We start from the raw sequence: 20,331 nt of genomic DNA, 5'->3' as shown, positions 1-20,331 counted from the left end.
ATGAGGTGTGGCCGAAAACTAACCCCACGGCTTCAGTGGTAAACTTTTGGGCGCAGGTGTCTGGAACGGCAGACGGCACAGCTCCGACCAGTTCTCGGGGACAAAGGAAGATTTTTTTTTTTCCCCGTCCACCGAAACAGCACAGAATGGAGTAACTTTGCAGCCCTGCCCCTAGAAACAGAAGTTGTAAAAAAAGCATAAACGGAGGAGCGCCGAAGGTGCAGTAGTGGAGATGTTTCTCTCCACAGATTAAACCAAGTAATTTCATTGCATGACTCAAGTTTTAAATAATGTATTTATAATTTCATTTCGATAATTTCAAAAGCAGAAGCATGTGAACTGCTAGAAATATAGACCTAGCTTCACACCTWTAAAGCAGCATGATCATAAGACAAGTTCCTTTTTTAATATTTATGCTTAATATGTCTTACAAAGGGGTGGTGGTTGTTGGTTTTCAATCCTCCTGTTAAAGTGGTGGAAAGTCATTCTTGCATGCATGGTACTAAGCAGTAACATTACCAGTTACAAAGTAACAAGTACAAATGTTCTCAAACCATTTTTAACACAAACTGATAAAAGAAACCAAGTCCTACTTCCAATTTCACACAGTTCAGTACAGATACTCCAAAAATTTCAATAACTTCTACTATAAACAGATTACTATTTGCCTAGAAAAAATAAAAACCCTGGGAACACATTCTGATGGGTCAGAGTTTTCTATGATCATTCRAGCAAGGATTACTAAATGATCTTTGCTTTCCTAGCTACATTGTTCTAGTTSAAGTATAATGAAGCAATCAGTAACAAAAAAAATCCATTTATTCAGTTTGCAAAATGTAGTGAACAGGGTATTTTAAGATTAGAGACACCCTCAATCAAGCTGCTGTTTCACATGTCACCAATAGATGATAGACAAGACTAGCAGAGATGACATTTTCCCATACGTGACCAACTTAAGGTCAGTAAATCAGCAAACACAAAACTAATATTCCACTAGTAGGAATAAAAACTCCTATTGTGCACACTTATCACCCATACTCCAAATTCTAATTTGACACATATTAGAATAAAAAAAAAAAAAAACAAAACAAACCCCAAATCAAATTTATTTGTTGTCTTAAAACCTATTTCATCATGACAAATTTCCCAACTGCAAGTAATTCTTCTTTTATGTGCAAGATACAGATGACAAAATGTTTTTATCCTTTTTTTTACTTCCAAATAACCAAGAGTGAATAATAGGAAGTCAAGTTTTTTTGCTGCTTTTAATCTACATTTTAAGGGCAGATTGCCCTTCTTCAGCACTACTGGTTTCCATATGCATAGTCTGAAGCAAATGAAGTTCAAGTAAATGGAAAAGTTACTTTCAAGAGTGAGAACAAGAAAAGTTACTTTCAAGAGTAACATTCTGATATTGCAGTGGACAACAAATACACAAACCTTAACAGACACTTGTGATATTGCAAATACACAACCTTAACAAACACTTSTGATTATCTCCTCTATAGTTGAATATTGGTGTAGCATGGTATTAACCTAGTTGAAATCCTATATCCAAAATGGGCATAGTATGCTAAATCCACTAGGCTAGAGTTAGCATAAAAATCAGCTGTAACACAGTTCTAAGTAGTACATGATGCATGGCTTTATTGGATATTCTGTCTACAAGACACACACTTACTACTGGCCATTTTCTAATGTTAGACAAGTACTTTAGAAAAAGGTACGAGTTAAGATAAAAAAAATAGCCAAGAAAAGTAGAAAATGTATTTTATTTATATGGAAAAGGCTACATCCTTTTTGTAAAATGGATGGATTTGTAAAATGTTTGTGACTGTGTTGATCACACATCAAAAATCAGTTATGAATAGCAACAAAATGGTTACATATCTTTCTACATACCAGTGCAATTAGTTCACATTGCAATAAAATTAAGTCAAGTACGCAACAGAATCAAAACCAAATGTTTCTCCATAATCAGCATACTAAGATTTACAGTGAAAGATCATTTTAGGTTTTAAGAAATCTGCAGTCAGTCTTCAGAATATTCTAATGGGTGAGATACTCCAATTAATTTCACTATTAGCAATTGTACCTTGTCAATACTGTGCACAACCAAGTCTAAAATCAAATTACTTACATTGTAAACAGAATAGTCTATACAGTAAAAAAAAACAAATTATATAAGTGAATTAACAAAAATAAAATTCAACACACTTAAGAAACAGACAACATAYCTCAATGACACACATACAGTACTCATCACATGAAAACAGCTCCTTTTTCTAGCAAAAATAATTTGGTTGCTTCACAACTGCATTATAGTTCTTGTAGTCTGAAGATGCAGATGTCCAATTCTTAAAAGTGTAATAAATGTCTTCTGAGCATATAAAGAGAATAAATATTCTTATCACAGTCATAAGGTTATTTCTGGAAGTTTTTTTTTCCCTTGCTCCAGAAACACACTTACATGGGTGAAAAAAAATTCAAGGAGTGTCACACTGAAACCTGTRTTCCATAAACTGTGTTCCATTTCCTTCTAATTTTGAAAAAAAWCTAGAATTTACAGTACTCTGTGGYATAAGAAAATGTCTTCAAAAGTTTACATTGCATATTTCTGAGTCCATTCTCTTGCATGTCTGTTGTATCTGTACGTGCAGAAAGAAGGCATTACAGTGAAGAGCCGTTAGTGATACACTGAAAATGGCCACGTATTTACTTAACATAGGTGTTATTGAGCTTTTCACCTCTGAGCATTGAGTCAAAAAACATTAAAATAGTCTAAAAGCCAAGAAATACATACATACTCACTAGGCATTTTATTTCTAAGGCTACCTATCAGAGCTATTCAGACGCAAACCCAACTTCACATGTTTGCATTAAATTGTGTAGCATTGTTCATCCGTCATTTGCGCTTCACAACTGGTTCCCTTATTCGTACCTTAACAGGAATTTGTTGTCAATTACTCCTAAAGGTATATGCTAATAAGAGTCTAGCAAAGTTTACACATTWTAGTTTAATAAAATTCAGTATAATTAACTGGGATTTTATTATCCATTCTGCACTGCCACCTGCATTTCAGAACTTGAAAAGAAAACTTTCTGAAAAGCATTTTTTACTAGGTTTTAAGTCTTGGATCTTTTCCTTCTGGTATGAAGCTGATTATYTTATAATTCCACAACCCCAAAGGTAAATGTCGTTAAAGAGTTGACAGCTTCCCCTCTCGTCCTTACATTTGCTATAYTCCACTCTTCAGACTGGATTCACTTTCTTCTGAGTCATCCACAGAAAAATGCTGACAAGTTTTTAAATCTTTTTCTTAAGATCRGTATAGCAACTCATGCACTAATTGGTTTTCTTCTTAAGATTATGCTACCATAAAAATCTTTGATCTTGACTCATAATAAAATACCCATAGATAAATGCTCAGGGGTAACCAGCCATATCTTTCATTTCCTAAATCCAAGATGAAACAAAACAAAATTTAATAGGTGATCAACATAAGAAGATAAAGCTATAGACAACACATTTTCTCACTTTCCCTAGCAATGATTAAATTTTGAGATTTGGAGATAAACCATCCCTCATTCACTTCCTTCACCAACAGAAGGCAAAACAGCTGAAATCACTAGTAAGCAGCTAAGGTCACTAATAAGCAGGTGGCTGGGAAAAACTTGAGGCACAAATGGGGACAAGGTGATGCACAATATCCTCAAATTGAACACCACCTYCTTTGCAGAATGAGCTACAGAGTTCAAGCACTTTAGAAGTTACAAGATCTGACACTGAACTGTCAGAAAAAGGCCATTTTAATAATTCTTAGTCTAGGCAGAGAAATACTAGACCAGACATCCATGTAACTTGTACATCACCCTTTTGATGTCTATTGCTCAAGGTAAAAGCAATACTCAAATGTTCCTGAATCTGTGACATGTGATGAGCCACAGGACACTGCATACCCTGCAAGAAGTAATCAATGGCTCAATGCTAAAAAAAAGTACCAAACAATTCAGTCAGTTAAACAGAAAAAAAATTCTTCTGTACAGGTTTTACAACCAGAGGATCGCAGTAGCGACAAATAATTCATATTTGGGAAGATGATTTTTCATGCAGTAAATGTAAGACATTACATAAAAGAGTGAAGGTTTTATGTAACTAAGTACAAAAAAAATCATTACCAACAGTTGTGTACACCTAGAGTCTTCTACTTGCCATCRCTATTCTCAAGATTTAAAAATCTAATCCTGTAGAAATCTAGGAAAAGTGCATTGCTGAAGTTAATGTGGAAGGTGCATAGCAGATAGCCATCTGCAAGAACCACACACACAATTATGWATATTATACTCACTTTTCCTTGTCTGACTTGTAGATCTGTGCAATATCTGGTACTAAAGGATCATCTGGATTAGGATCACAAAGTAAGGAGCATATGGACAATAAAACTAAATAAAAGAGACACTAGATTAAACAAGTTAGTTTGCTTTATTTCTATAATCCTTTAATATATTCCAGTACACTGAAGGAAGGTGGTAGGAGGGAATYGGAAGAAGAATGCATGTTAGTATTAAGCTGTCATTTAGCAGTTCTCTTCAGAAATGTTTATACAGCATCACTTTTCTATGGCCTAGGTAAATAACACCTGATACAAGCCTAGAGAATTTGCATTTGCAACCCATGGACCTGTACCTTTTGTAATGATCTCTCTCTCACATTTTAGCCCAGGAATATTTGCCAAACTAAAGACTACACAGTYACATACAGATACTTGCTCAAACTAAGCCTTCCACTTGCAGTTATTTAAGGTAACTAATATTAATAATATTACATTGCCATGGAGTACTTTATTTGTGCATACCCTTTTCAACTTCTGTGCTGACAGTTATTCTCTCAATCATATGAACATTTTGCCTAAGTGTGTCTTCCATTTTGGAAAATASTTGATCACTTATAATTTCATATTCATTTCCTGGTAGTGAACCAAGTATGTTTGACTGKTTTTTTCTGAACATTTTCAGGCCATACTTTTTAGGCGATTTCCATTTTTATACTCAGAACTAATATGCATACAAGACTACACCGTTAATAACTCTAAATATGTTGTAAAAGGGAACTTCACGCTACTGTAAGAATCTGCTGTAAAACACCTTTTTTACCCCCTGCTTTATCTTGTTACCCAAGAGCCCACACCTATTCGCAGAAGCAGAAAGTTCAGCCACTTCAATACTGACATATTTTAAGTGCCAGTAATATTAGAAAATCAGGTTAGAATATATGGTCACACCAAGCAGAGGTGCTATAATATGCCGTAAACTTTTGATTCAGTTGGAGACTACAAAGAACAAATTCCCATGAAACACAGAGCTAATTTCCAGTTTATGAAACATACAATATGAAAGCAGGTCAAAAGTACATCAAGTCATAGCATGAAACCAGTAGATCGGTCTACTTTATAACCAAAGAAGTGCTCAACAAGAGAYAGAAAAGTGCTGAAAACCTAAAAACTTTACAGGTTTTCAGTTGTAGATGTCAAAGTGCCAATTTTCATTTGCTTAATAACTTGAAACAAGTTAATTTTTGCATAGCTATAAAACAACTAATTTATGTGAAAAAATTATACCAACTACACGCAAGAATAATTCATGTCTTCAGCAATGACTTCAGGAAACAGTATTAGACTTAGATTTTATACAACTTGTGAGATTACTGCACAGGGTTGCAAGCATGAGAAGTTGCTCTTCTAAGGAGGTACAGCAACTGGACTTGCACAGAGCAATTTCCATTGACAAAGACCAACAATTTTTCCTTTGCTTGTACACCCAATGCAATGACACTTCTGAAAAAAGGCACGTAGTTTAGAGAGCTCCCAAGCACATAAGATGTGATACTGCTTGACCTTTTGAGTCACTTGAGAAATTTCTGTAATATGACTGTGTGCCTTAGCATTTTGAAGATGGGTGAGGAAAAACAATAGCAYCCATATTTTAAGCAGCTTTTGAAGTGACACAAAATGCTTGCAACAAAAGAACTGCTTAACTGTTAATTCAACATTCAAAAAAATCTACAGTGTTCAACTTTTGAGAATGTTTAACTACAGGATGAGAATATTTTAGTAAATCTTTTACTGATGACTGTGAAAGGAGCTACATTTCTGAAGATTCATTTTACAAAGGAATGGAAACCAGAACTACTAATATTTTTAGTATATTAGTAAAATTAGTATAATTTTATAATTTTAAAATAAAGTGTAATTAATACCTTAGTCAACACAAGGATACTCGGGTAACCCAGAGAGTCATCAAAAGGCAATCACATAAGCTCACACAACATCAGTACTGGGGTTTCACATTAACTTCCAAATTGTGATTTTTGAAGCCCTGCTCATCAGTTTCTCCTCAGTTCAGCATGTACAGTCAGCTATCACATTTGACGCTAAGTGGACACTCATTATCTTGCCCAACCTGGTTTAGAACATTTCTTTGCTGTGCACGCATTTTTCTGTAATGTGACACTCCAAATAAACTGCACAAGATCTTGGATCATAACAAGAATTCCTATGGAATTTGCCCTTTTGGAAACATGCAGGAAAAATAAGCTCCCACTGCCACTTTTAAGATAGTGCAGTAATACACAAAAAAGTGCCATGGCAGTGTATGCAACTTCATAAACTCATTATTTAATCAGTGAGTTTACCTTTAGAGACAGTCAGAGCTGGTGACCATTGTGATCTCAGGATATCAAGACAAATACTCCCATTACTGTTTATGTTTGGGTGATATATTTTTGTTGTAAAAGCAATCTGTAATTAAAAATAAATAACAATGAAGTAACATCAGATTAGGGTTCTTACAYTTGGAATCCTTAATATCATCCCTTCCTTTCCAGTCATACCAGATCTACCAACACAATTTTTTCAGTCTTATTTGCACCCATGATGAACATGCATATTATTGCTCACTCTTCTGGTTTAACTTCCAAAATTAAGCCTCAAAGAGTAAACTTTGACTGGAAAACTGTGTTAAATTAAATAAACAACTTACCTTAGGTGGTTTGAAAGGATAGTCTGTTGGAAAGTGTACTGTGAGAAAAAATACTCCCCCTTGATATGCACTATCAGGCTGGGGAAAAAAAACGAAACAAATAAAACATTAATGTATTTCAGATGTTTCGCAGCTTCCCTTCCAAATGCAGATAACCTTCTAAAGAAAATCCACTTTTTCCCCAGTACACAGCCCRCTATGGGCCATAAACTGGGAAGGCACTTAGAGGGAAATAAACCCTCCCACTGGCCTGCAGAGGTACAGTWGACCCAACTGTGGTTACTACTGCAGCAGCACAACACAGTTACCRAGCACTGCCCTTCTGGGGAGAGAAAGAGAGAAAGATCAGTAGCTTCACTGCACTGAGGGTAATACAAAAACCAGAGCAGGTTCTCCAAATCCTGTGTCTGTGCAAGACCAAAGCTGCTCTGATCCTCCTCCATCCTTAAGCTACAAACATACTTACCTTAAGAAGCGGTTTCTCTTTGCAGATGCAAAGAGTAGGATTTTCCAACATAATTCAATTCATCATGATGACATCACGGAGTTTTTAAAACACACAACAYCTTTGTGACCTGTACAAATCTGTGAACATGCATTTTGTTAGAAAACATGTGCACAGGTTTACATCCAGGTTGCACACAGTTAACAGATAGAAATAATTTTGTTGCAGTCATCTGTTGAAGGACTTCCATTTTTATTAACTAAAAAGTGAGTGGCAAAGTCTTGATGGTAAATGGTAGAGAGCAGTTCTACCATTTCTGGTTAAGAAAGAAGAAAACTGCTCTCATATTACATAGTAAGTTTACAACAGCAATGTAGGAACTCAATCTTAGCAAAGCTAAAGAAGATAAAGTTTTTGTGTTTTCTTATGAAAAGAAAGGCAAGCTAAATAAAACCTTCACCTTGGAAATGTACAGTTTTAGAGATGACTATAAGACTGTAATAGCTAAAGTCACAATCAGTCCATTAAGCCATCTTGGCTTACACACTCAAAGTGCAGAGGTCTGCAGAATGAGGCAGATTATATACATACTGCCATGCTAAGTCAGCACTAGGTGACCTCAGAAGACATTGCCACGGTACTTCCAATTAGTATTGAAAGGACCTCTTGCTTGCATACTAGATGGATTTTTCAAAGTTAAAGTAAGCTGAAGATGAGATACATTCAGGGTCAAAAAGAAGGCAAAGTGAAATCACTCATGTTTTATGAACAAGGTATATAAAACAAATTGATAATACCCATAGACAGAAGAAGTTACCCTACTTCGACACAGAGGAAGCGAATTCTGAAGGTAAGCTTTAGTCCTATGATTCCCTCGGGCCATCAGGAAACATATAAAATGTAAACCTCTAATTTCTTTTGTTACCGAGATAAAGTATTAATATCTAAAGTGTTCTGTTCCCGTATCTCTGCAGATATGGCTGAGAACGGTTGGCAAGAGATGCTCATTCTTATCCTTAACTAGAGACACCTGTGGAACTAAAAGAAAAGAAAAGAATATTTTCCACTATCAAATATGAAAGCTGAACTGCAAACTGGAGAAGAAAATGGAATTTAAGCCAAAATTTATGTGCTAGTATTTCCTTACTCATGTCATCAAAGTCATTCAGGACAGAGACATTATTAGTGGCAAACAGCACATAAGCTTTTTTTAACCCTTCGTTGCTCCACCCCTTTGGCAGTGCAAGAGGGCAGCATCAGAAGAGTCACATGCCTTGCAATATGAAAGAACACAGATGTTCAAGAAAAAGGGCAAAGCTTTAGTATACTACAGAAAAGCAGTTGCTGCTGGGCCATGGACAAGTTGGACAACAGACTCCAGCACACCACCAGCAAACTAGTAACTGATCTTTCACTGTTTCAGAACAACTGTGCTGAAAATGGAGAATTAGTCTCAAAGCAGACACATTTCCACTTTTCTCCACCATGTAATGCTTTATCTTAATGGATTAAATATTATTTCAGAATTTCATCTTGCACAATGACTTAGCTCACTGTCCAAACTAGAGACTCTTATTTCCAAATTATTAAATCCAAAAGCAAAACACTAGGAATAAAAACTCCTTACCAGGATATTAAAAAGCACACCTTCCCTCCGATCATCTGTGCTCATTGCTCTCCTCTCTTTTTTTTTTTTTTTTCTAAAATTCTTCTCAGTTTTCCTTTAAAACCTTCTGGTATTAAGCCTTTTTGTCATTTCTTATGTCATTACCTTGACAAGAGTTGGAACTTCCTCAACTCAAGGAATGCACCTTTCTCACACAAAAGCCAACAAAAGCACCCACTGCTGGGCTGCAGTCTGAAAAAGCCATATATACTTTTGTCCGAACCACATCACAGCTATCAAATAAAATAAGTTCCATCTGAAAGCCCAAAAATTACCCCCTGCAACTCTGCTCGTGTTTACAGTTACCAGCTTTAATATTAGATTTTACCCACTCTTCCTCTTTTAAGAAGGATGAACCTATGAATCTTCCAGAACTGATCTGACCATCTATGAAAAGCAAGCTCTTTGCCTTGTAGCCCCCATCACCAACTCAAACACSTGACTAATTAAGCACCTCTGACTTAATGAAGAGGATCTATTTTTGAAGAGTTACAGAAAGCAACTGCTACCAGACTGCTAACAACAAGAATACCCTAAAGTTTCAATGTATCCACAGCACAGCTGAATGTGGCTGCTGTGTTTACAGAAACCTAAATTAAGTCTTCCATAACAAAAAGAAAAGCAAGGTCTTACATTTTAAGGGGCACAGTTCATATACTTACAGGTCCCATAATAGTTGCTTGCCAATGAAACACTGAAAGTCAAAAAGATACAACAATTAGAGATTTTTTGAGCTTTTTCAGAACTGAAATGTACTGAATGTACTAGGAAGAGCTTACAGTCATCTCCAACAGGTCCAGCGGAACAGTGGGCTGGTGGGTCTCGCTGCAAATCACTCAGTTCCTGCAAGAAACACAGAAATGTTTAAAAGACATGAAAATCCATAGCACTTGGCATCATCCCTTTAAAAGTGGGAACACAAACCAATTTTATTAAACCTGTGTGCATTTTTTTTGGTATTTTGATAAAACAATCAACACTTGAAATGCCCACTGAAACTGAAAAATTTTTTTTGCAAGATGACTTGCAGCTAATATTGTGCTAGAAATTAGTATCTGAAAGAATTTAGGAGTTGCAACCAAGTTCATAGTAAGCTCACTATACTTGAGGGAGGCAAAAAAAAGAAGAGTTTCTTGATTAGTCCATAAACTCACCATTTAATTCACAGTCAGATGCTAACCTATCATTCCCTTAGTTTTTGATTTTACAAAAGTTTCTGTATTGTCCTAGTCTATGTATATCAGAGCTAAACTGGCTCATAAAATGCTTGCAGCCTGCCTGGAGATGAGATAGGAAACAAAATATAAAGGGTCCTAAGTAAACTGGAAACTAAAGGAAAACATATTAGCTCTACACCTTATTTATCATACCTTGATTCAATTCCCTGCATGCTTTTTTTTTTTTTAAATGACTATTAAAAAACTTCCAAGTTGTAACTCTATGCATTCAGAGGTGCTTTTGGTGGTCAACAGATTTATTTCTCTTGAAGGAGTCCATACAGTCCCAAGTAAATTGAAATTATTATTTGATTACACAAAACCAGCTCAGTTTTTCACCTGATTCATCATTGCTGTTTTGAACAGAAAACAAGACAGGCAGTAATGTTACTTAATTTTCCTTGTTAAATTCAATATACTACTCTTGATGTCTGAACTTTTACTTTACTAAGCACAAACAACTTTTTCAAGTTCTAGGCTGATAGGAGATGTGCTGTAAAAGCTTTAATGACTACATGCAAGTACTTCCTTTGAAATAAGTTAAAAGGTGTGTGTTAAATCAGTGTAAGTAATTCCATTCCTCACTCAAAACATACACATTTAAGTCAACAATAAACATAAGCAGGACTGTGAGTTTACCTTAAGGACTAACACCAGAAATATTTCTACTGAAAAAATAATAGTCAAGGCAACTAGTTACAAAATCAAGGTTTAAACTGGAACTAAGTTTAAGTCAAGTGTAGAATTAGTGTACTTAAGTGTGATCAAACCTTACTTATAATTTGGAGGGTTAAAAATCTTCACTTCTCAACTACTGTGATGTATTTTTCCATTTATGCCACCCAGTAAATATTTCAACTCAATTTACCATGGACCTGACACCTAAATTCAGCCAGACTTACAGGTCCACTCTCAGCCCTGAAGTCAAAAAAAAGCACTGCACCATATCTTATGACTGCTCTGAAGTCACTTCTTACAATCCTTGTGATTTTAAATGAGAAACACTTCTTTCGTGTACTGAAATAGCTCAGGTTATCTCCTGCACTATTTGTCAGCATTTTATTCTGTTGGTGGCACTGTATGCTGACCCTGAAACAACACTCTGGCCTAGACTTTAACTAATAAAGGCACTTTAGAAGTGCAGTCCCTGTTTTAATTGGCGGATTCAAATTTCATTAAGGAGTGATTCAGAGAAACAGCTATTCATGCAAAGCCAAGCCACTGCCAGTACACACAGGGAATCAACAGATCTCAAGTTTCCAGCAGTCATCAAAGACAAATAAGACCATCAGCAGAGCAGCTGTTACAGTCACTGTCTACTCTAATTTGCAACTCAAGATCTAACATAACAAGAGAATATTAAGTCTTGTACACACACTAAAAAAAACAACCAAAACCAAACAGCTATGCTACACTGTGACAAAAYAGAGAACTCAGACTAACAAGCATGAATTTTGTAAGTCATTGTTGTCTACTAAATTCAAGGCAGTAACTGGAAAAATATGTAGCTTAGACTTTTCAGAAAGTCCCTAAAGCATATGCAAAAATTACATATGCATATGGGAACTAACAGGCAACCACTTTAGTTTATAGTCATAAGTCTGGAACAGCACCKTTATTGCTAGAAGCTTTCACCAATATGCTTACATACACCCAAACYACACAAATTGTTTTCCTTTCATAGGTACACGTGTACTTAAGAATCAACAGAACTGAGGAATGCTCCTTGGGTACACACTTCAATTTGTTCAGGCTAAAAAAGGACTGACATTTGTTCATGATTAAAAAAAAAAAAAMAAACCAAATATTTTTAATCATCCCTTGATGAGACCCAGAACTATAAAGTCCTGTTATTAACATTTCCTAACARCARTGAAGAAAAGGGTTTTTTCCATCTATTTCACCAAATGAGAGCAACATTCAAAAATAYATTCAGAGAGCTTCTGCTTTATGAAACATAAAAGCCAGCCCAAACTTCAAAATCTTTATAGAGCAAACTCAAGCTGTATTGTGCAACCGTATGAAATTACATAGTGAAGCTAATGTGGTTTAAAAATAAAAGTGGTCACATGATCCACCAGTATGAACAGTTTGAATATTTACATACAGAAATTCAGATCAATGTGTGATAAAAACAAAGAACTATTCAGCTTTGTATTGTTGATTATGCTGTTTAAGCTTCAGATTCAAYGCAAAATTATCTGGAGAGCTGAAAGATTTAGGCTTCAAGCTTCCCTACACCTTTTGAAATGGTGCAAGGAGATACTGAGATCTCTGAGTCAGACTGACCAGCCAGTGCCCAGMATGGAACACAGCAGAACAAATGTGAAGATCCTCTAAATACACATAGAAMAACTTCTTCATGACTTTACACAGTCACAAAAGAATGAGACTTTGAATACAAGAATTCTCTATACAAAGCACAGATGCTCKTTACAAAAAGGCCAAAACTTTGCTTTGTCAAGGGAGAAGGCCAAAGATTTACAAAGCTTAACGTGCTGAAACCTCACCAAGAAGTGCCAGACAACTGCATGTGAGGGACTGCACAGTGAACACTAGAGATTCCCCTGTAATTTAAAGTTAATTGATAACAGCAGCTTTGTCCAAGCTTTATAGATTATCACCATGTAGCTGCATGATGCAGGCCTGGTCACTTCAAGGGTCTGTGCAAATACTTTTAGTCACTGGTACAGAAAACGCTAGTGCAAGACATGTACATATACAAACAAGATCTATAGATCAAAGCAGTGCAGATTCACTTTAAAAAGACAAACTCACCACTTTAAATTACAGTGTACACTGGTGCAACATATTTTATGAGAACACAAACCCAAAATTCTGTCTGCAAGAGACACACAAGAAGTAGGAGTTATTTCAAACACTGATGAACGTAACAACATAAAAGCATCTGTCAACAGCTCCGACACAAGCCACAGTATCCCAGTACAGCCAGGATAAATGTGTACAGAGAAAAATACCTAAGCTGGGGACAGTGGTAGGAATTAAATCTTCTAATCCTCTCATATAAAATATTACAGGGGTAGAATAGAATACTAATTGCTAACATACTACTGGAGATRGGCAAAGCCTCCAATTATCATCTTCCCTCACACCACACACTCATGAACAGCCCTGTAAGCAGCATGAAGCAAAAATTCCAGTTTAACAGCTGTAAAAAACAGGCTGTGGTAAACTATAAATGTTGAAGACATTTACGAATGTGCAGACTAATACCTACGGTCAAAGAATAATACAGGATGTATTTCATAAAAGTACAAAGACTGCAAGGCCAACTTAACACTTAAATGTTCGATTAGCATCCAGGCTTCTCTCTCGAAAAGCTACGGTCACAACATTGCAAAGAATACTTTGGTGACAAGGAAATAAATGTTCTCAGCATAGTACTCACAGACACTCAGTGACTCTCATATAAAAATGTCATATAAAATGTCATATATCATATAAAAATGTCTTTTTTCAGWCTAAAAAAAAATTCAGAAAAAAATACTGCAGATTATCTGAAGACCAAAATAAACTGCAGACAGCATCACTAAAAGCTATCTTTATTGTCTAATCAACACAAAACCACAACTAGAGCCTTTCTCCACACTGTTATTTAAAATACAGATTTATATTTGTCAGCTATGTTCTTTATTTCTTGAACAAAGTACACTGTAGACCACAGACTCATTTCCTACCAACTCCATGAGTACATTGCTGCTTGGAACCTTTTGTCAGAAAACCCCACAGTGATGATAATTAAGACCAGTTAAAGAATTCTCTGGTTCTTCACAAATTTGGTAAACATAAAGTACGTATTTATMATAAGATTTATTGCTATAATGGTTAGTCAGTAATAAATATTCTGTTTCCATACATTATTTTAATGCAAAACAAATGCTAAATATGTAGTATCACAGCTGAGGTTTTGAAAGCAAATTCAAACATTTTATGTTAGAGCCAAAAGGTTCCTTGTTATGTCCATTACCATCTAAAGGCTGCAGGTTTAAAGTAAAAATCTAAATTACAAATATCAATAATTTTTATTTGAGTCAATTTACAATAACAGAAGTTACTTTCAACATAAATTCTCAAGTCATTGTGTCCTGTTAGCCTATCCATATGAAGCACATACTGAAACACAGAGACATACAGTTCATTAAAATAACTATACGTTTGAATGCTTCTACTCTTACTAAGTTGTAGGAGAAAAACAATCAAGCACTAAGTACCAATAAGATAAAAACTACAGCAATTTTTAAAGCAGTGCTCAAACTGATGTCCTCCTTTCTGGTTTTAAAATGTCTTCTAAAGTCTCTTTAAGTCTGATTATTTTTATGCCTGTAATGAAAGTATGTATTRGTTTGTACAAGGCAGCCTGAGCATTAACAAGTACATTAACCTCCCACTAACRCTGGAGGAGCACCCAGGTACAGGACCTATGATAAAAACAATCTCAGCTGTGATACATAACTAACAGGACGGCAAACCAAGTGACTTAGATATGTGAACAAAGAATTTGGAACAGGACCCCCAGAAAAATGGTTCTACATAAGTCAGATGGGCAGAACTGAGACCTACACACTATTTTGCAGAACTTGACAGCCTGAATTATTTTCCACCTTGCACAAAAGTCAAGGTGTTTAACTTTACAGAGGCAGCAAGAATAAAGACTTCTTTGCACAATATTTCTTCCCAACTAAAACCTACACTTTTGTTTTGCCTTATCATTTGCAACATCTGGAATTTATAATGCCCACAAAGCATGTTATTCTTTCAGTGCCCAAAGGAACATCTATTCTGTATCACACACAGTGCAACCGAACTTTTTTGACAGCATAGAAATAAATACAGTACCTCTCTCATGTAACAGCAAAGCAAAGCACTGACAAGGTTAATGAACACAGGCTCATCAACTTACGATGAGTAAGAAACCCCCAACCTGAGACTCTCTGAGGACCTCTGAAATGAGTTTGTCATGGAGACAACACTGACAGCTGTGCCTGCAGAACAGGGCTTCACATCCTCACTGTTCTTCCACCTAGAGCACTAAGTATCAACATACTTCCAGGTGCAGTGATCAGCTTCTTCCCTGGTTACTCAATTGCCCATTTTTAAGAAAAAGCTCTGAAGGGCGATAAGTCTTTCTGTAACTAGGGTACAGTCTTGGAGGTCTACACGCTATCCTCCTTTGATGAGTCCCTCGAGGACGATCAACCAAAGGCAAGATGCAATGACACAGATCCCAATGGCAATGCTATTTAGAAATTAGAGTCTGAACCAGTATGACAAAAAATGTACTTACTAAAATGTCTACATATTACAGCTTTGCTTCCTTCATAGGTGTTGTCATACTGAACACACAAATTATCAAAATTACTGTGAACACTCAAGCTTGCCATCAAAATCTCTTGGCTTTGTTAAAACACAATTCTGAACCACCCTGAACCACCCAAGCTTAACTGCAGACGGTATGTTTAGACTGGCAAGCTCCTAAGCAATATCACCCTGTTTTCTGACAGCGCTTTGTTCTCCAAAGAATTCCTCTAGGCACTCTGTAAAACTACAGCATTTCCTCTACTCCAGATCTTATTCCTTCCTATCCTTAGAATACAACATAACTGTCAACCTTTAGAGACAGTCTGAAACACCAGGAAAGTAGATGAGATAAACACAACAATATACAAATACACTTCACCTACCATTAAACTTCCAGTTTCGTGATTTTCAGGAAAAATCTATGCATTACAATAGCATCAAAATAGTTTGTCTTTTCAAAATTTTCCCCTTCATTTTTAATTTCCATTTGGAACAAACCTATTTCCTTGCCATTCCCTTTCCTCTTCTACTTCTCCAGAGATAGGCTGCTGGCCAAATCCCTCTAGTAGAATTGTTTTCTTTCCCTGGAAAGGCAGCAGAGAGTGATGAAGGTAGTTAATGAAAAAAAACCACGAAAACCAGCATAATTTCTGCAGCAAAATAGAAGCAAATGGTAACTAGTTCCAAATTTAATCTCAACTCTTCTGGGAAGTCCTTACCCAATATCTCATGTTTTGGGTAGAAGTTACTGCATAACCAGGAAATCTCATAGCATCTCACAGTCACAAGATTGGAAACCATTGCTTCATTTTGAAAGAGTAGAAACAGAATTTAATACGGCTAACAGAATGAAAAATACTTTCATAAAGAGTCTAACGTAATTTCACATCTATCAAAGACAAAATGCCACATTGAAGAAAATTGTGGCTTTTCAATATCTATGAATATCTCTAAAGCAGAAAGAAAAGTCACGCAGAAAGTATTATAAAAGTATGAAGAATTATCCCATTCTAGCAGGACCTCATTTGGAAAGCCACAAACCATCACTCCATCTCAAAAACACTAGATTATTAAACTTTCCCCTTCATCTGTTTACCTTAGCAGAAAGAAGCTGAACAAGAAGTGGAAAGACATGGTACTCAGAACAATCCTTTTCYTGAAACATGAGGGTAAGGAGATGTTCATACAGAGGTGAGAAATTAAAATGGCAACAAAAGGCAAACCATTTCTATAATACGTAGAAGCATGACAAAGTGGTTTCCTTTATTGATAAAGGAAATCACTGGAGTTACTTGTTAATATTTACTATAATGGTCGAATGCAACATTCGTGAGAAATATGTGACATGAAGGAACAAAAATGGCCCTTAATTGCACTACCTGCAAAAGCATAAGCTTTGTAGCATAAGATAGGATAGAAATCCATCCAAGTAAGTTGATATCTACAGTAGGGTATCCCCTACCTTATTGCGGGGTTAATCAGTCACTATAGAATCCTATTTCTACAATACCAATGGCTTCCAAGAGCAAAAGGGAGTCCTGAACAAGAAATTATAGGACCGTCACATAACCAGAATACCACCAATGCCGACTAAACATGGCACATCAACAGCAACCAAACACCACGGATTTTGTTCCMCGGTGACAGCCCTGACCTTACCTCAGTCCCCTCCCGTGGAGGCCACCCGCGATACCCGTCTAATCGGTTCGGCCTTGCCAAACAAAAGGAAACTAGGAATTCACGCCACAACTTGATTCCGGCCATTTACAAGTATCAGCCTAAAACACTACAAYTAGGATTCAAATGTTGCACCAATAATTATGCTGATAGCACTTCTTAACCCGGACAACGGCGCTGAGTAGCCTTGCACAACGGCAGCGCAACGTTTGGGCGACTGATGYTGTACCTGTGCCTCTGCTAAAGACCCACCATCAGCACCTTGGCTTTCCCGGCTCCCGCATCGCGCTCGGAGCATCGCGGCTGATCCACAAACGGCGCGTTAAAGCACCAAGTCGGGGTGTGGGGCCTTCAAGGAGGCAAAATTCCGAAACCGTGAGGCGCCCGGCGAGAGCCCCCTCTTCTCCGCCTCACACCCACTTGCCTTTCCCTCGCTGCCGGCGAGGGAAGGAGAAAGCGCGTGGCAGCGGCTGTCGCGATTCCTCTCGCTGAGCCCTGTCCGGCAGCCACCACAATCGCCGGCAACGGGGGGGTGGGTTCAGTGCTATCCAAGGGTGGGGGACCCTTTCTGCCCCCTCCCACAGTTCGGCCCTACTCACTTTCTGTATCCGTTTCAGCGCCATGGGGACGGGCGGCGGGAGCGCGGCCGGGGCGGAGCGGGAGGCGATAACGCGCGCGCCTCGGAGCCGATACAGGCAGGCACGCGCTCGCCGCGCCCTTTGTGTCCCCTGCGCATGCGCAGGCGCGGCCTCGCGCGGGGCGCGCCGGGAAGCGCAGTCYGCGGGCAGAGCGCTGCGCGCGTTTCCTGTCAGGCCACGGTGCGCGGAAGCTTGGTCGGCCCCAGCCTCGGCTCATTCCTGCCCCTCCCCACAGGTCCCCAGCCCATGCCGCTCATCCTGCATTTCTGCACCTGGCCTCAGCACTCCTCACCATAGAGAAACCCCCTTAAGTCCTGAGTAGTAAGCAGATAAACCCAAATCCTCCATCCTGGCTCTTACAACAACACGGGGAGGGGTGAGGGTGTAGGAACAATACCTCCCTGTTTTCCCTATCCTAGAAGCTAGGAGCAGAAAGAACCTGCATCTGGCCCTGTATTAAGCTGCAGATTTTGAAGACAAGGTGGCGAACATCCCAATCCTCAATGTTTCTTTTTTCTGATCAATAGTTTCCCATTGCTATTTACCTTAACCATATTTCTCCACACTCCCCTTCAGCCAATCCTTTTCCAAACCASCACCATCTGTCCCCTGTTGCYGAGACCCCTTCTCGACTTTCCCTTAYTGCCCYCTCTGGGCRTCCATGTCCTAAACTGCCTCCGGGACAATGTGCAAAACATCTCAACATTCTCTCAAAGGACCCTTTGGAAGTATTCCGGGACWCTCATCCCTATAATCGAGATCCCTTCTTGACTTTTCCTTGACTACCCACTCTGGGTGTCCAGGCATGTWTAATCCCTGAAGTTCCCATTGTACTCACAGGTGAAATTTTCAGTTGTCCTTTCCGGCAGACTTTTCATGGACCCCCCCCTGTCTGTCACTCATCTGTCTCCTGGACAGTCTCAGGAACCCAATCAATCATCCAGTGCCGGCAGTGTCAAAGGAAGCTGATCACTGAAACTGGGTGAGGCAAGCCTCCAGCTCCCCTTGCTGTGTGCCTTTTCCAAATGGCRGAAGTATCCTGGATGAGTCCCCATCTTGTGCAGAAAAATCAGGCTATTGATGCCCGAAAAAGGCCTAGAAATAAAACCCCATAGACCGGTGTCTATAGAGCAGGTATTTGTTTATTGCAGTGCTGGTGTAGTGCTGGAGGTGAGGGAGATTTCTCCTCCTAACCCACCTGCCTTTGCTTCATATTAGCACATATTTATACAGTAAGCATGGTATAACATGAACATTGTCACTGTGCCCCATACGCCCACCATACACCCATGGGCACGGAAATACATGATAACATGGTTTTACAAGTGTGTCATCCTCAATTCGGTGGTCACGGGGGTCTCCCTCTAATGAGATACCATCCTCTTCATCATGGTGGACTTTTCACCTTTGTCTTCAGGGCATGCGCAGTTGTGATGTTCATGGTTTTTTCCTAGTCCTCCAAGTTGTCATTTCCAATTATTTTGCTGACTGTCCTGTGCTTCTGCCAAGTTCTCATTAGTGCTTTCTACTGTTCCTTGTTTATAGCATCTACCTGTCTACGTTCTTCAGAACTCTTCTGATTTATGCCTCTTGGTGATTTCACGTATCTATGTACTAATCCAGCTGGTTAGATTACGTGCAGMTGGTATACTATATGTTGCTAATACACTATTAAAAAACTTATAGCAATATATATATAAGCTATCATTGATAATATATTGAAAGGGATTACATTGTATTTTAATAATATGTAAAAAGTGATTACATTCTTATATTGATAACGTATAAAAAGGCTATAGAAAGTTTTCAATTAATAGGCCTCATAAGCATCTTGTCACTTTGATATAGACCATATGTATCATTTCCCCCCTTTCTTTATTCTTTTGCGAATTCTTTCTCAACTTCATGAGGTTATTAACACTTATTTCTGAAAATATGTTCCCCTCTCCAATCTATTTCTCAACTGGTAGCTCTTCCAATCATCATATGAGGTCGTTGTTCGTTTACACCACCATGGAATACACTGAGTGATCACACATGTACAAAGGATGATCAGTTCCAAAAATAAAACTCCCGTAAAGAATTGTTTCAGCCAGTTAAAATTTGGAAGCCAGGATGTGTTTCTAAAAGTTGGTTTGTCCAAGAAGTGTCATCTTTTGTCACCTCCTGAAGCACTTTCACATGTTGCCAGATTGCACACTAGTGAATACTAGTTGCTGTACTTATGTAGATCAATCAGGGCAAATAGCCACAGACATACATGCAAACTCCTCCCATTTGTGTTGTAATCATATTCAATACCATTCGATTTTGGAATACCACTTCTTTCAG

The 20,331-nt window shown here is 37.9% G+C and overlaps 1 protein-coding gene across 4 annotated transcripts; it reads right to left on the bottom strand.

The window, feature by feature from the left end:
* Window positions 1-1,818: 1,818 nt before the first annotated feature.
* Window positions 1,819-18,004, bottom strand: UBE2D1 (ubiquitin conjugating enzyme E2 D1). 4 transcript variants are annotated; one of them, XM_057385649.1, is made up of 8 exons: window positions 17,962-18,004; window positions 16,184-16,269; window positions 9,929-9,992; window positions 7,505-9,843; window positions 7,039-7,116; window positions 6,692-6,797; window positions 4,350-4,443; window positions 1,819-2,648 (listed from the first exon to the last, which is right to left on the bottom strand). In XM_057385649.1, the coding sequence occupies exons 4-8, from the start codon at window positions 7,553-7,555 to the stop codon at window positions 2,603-2,605; spliced, it is 375 nt and encodes a 124-aa protein (XP_057241632.1). In that variant the 5' UTR covers window positions 7,556-9,843; window positions 9,929-9,992; window positions 16,184-16,269; window positions 17,962-18,004; the 3' UTR covers window positions 1,819-2,602. The 4 variants fall into 4 exon arrangements, with proteins under 4 accessions (XP_057241632.1, XP_057241629.1, XP_057241630.1 ...); XM_057385646.1 differs by lacking the exon at window positions 16,184-16,269 and having other exon boundaries at window positions 9,812-9,843; window positions 17,962-18,002; XM_057385647.1 differs by lacking the exons at window positions 16,184-16,269; window positions 17,962-18,004 and adding an exon at window positions 17,615-17,933 and having other exon boundaries at window positions 9,812-9,843.
* Window positions 18,005-20,331: the final 2,327 nt, after the last annotated feature.

This window comes from Malurus melanocephalus, unplaced genomic scaffold (genome assembly GCF_030028575.1).
Source record: "Malurus melanocephalus ecotype Western Australia unplaced genomic scaffold, MMel_1.1 scaffold_851, whole genome shotgun sequence".
NCBI classification, from domain to species: Eukaryota; Metazoa; Chordata; class Aves; order Passeriformes; family Maluridae; genus Malurus; species Malurus melanocephalus.
The sequence above is the reverse complement of the archived record's forward strand: the minus strand, read 5'-3'. Positions and strand labels throughout refer to the sequence as shown.

What these genes read in the sequence shown, in the direction of transcription:
- UBE2D1 (XM_057385646.1), bottom strand. Translation starts at nt 17,985, where the DNA reads ATGGCGCTGAAACGGATACAGAAA. An exon ending in TGGACCTGTTGGAGATGACT is followed by an intron (nt 9,844 to 9,928) that starts GTAAGCTCTTCC and finishes TTTGACTTTCAG; the next exon opens with TGTTTCATTGGCAAGCAACT. An exon ending in TACAAGTCAGACAAGGAAAA is followed by an intron (nt 2,649 to 4,349) that starts GTGAGTATAATA and finishes CTGCACGTACAG; the next exon opens with ATACAACAGACATGCAAGAG.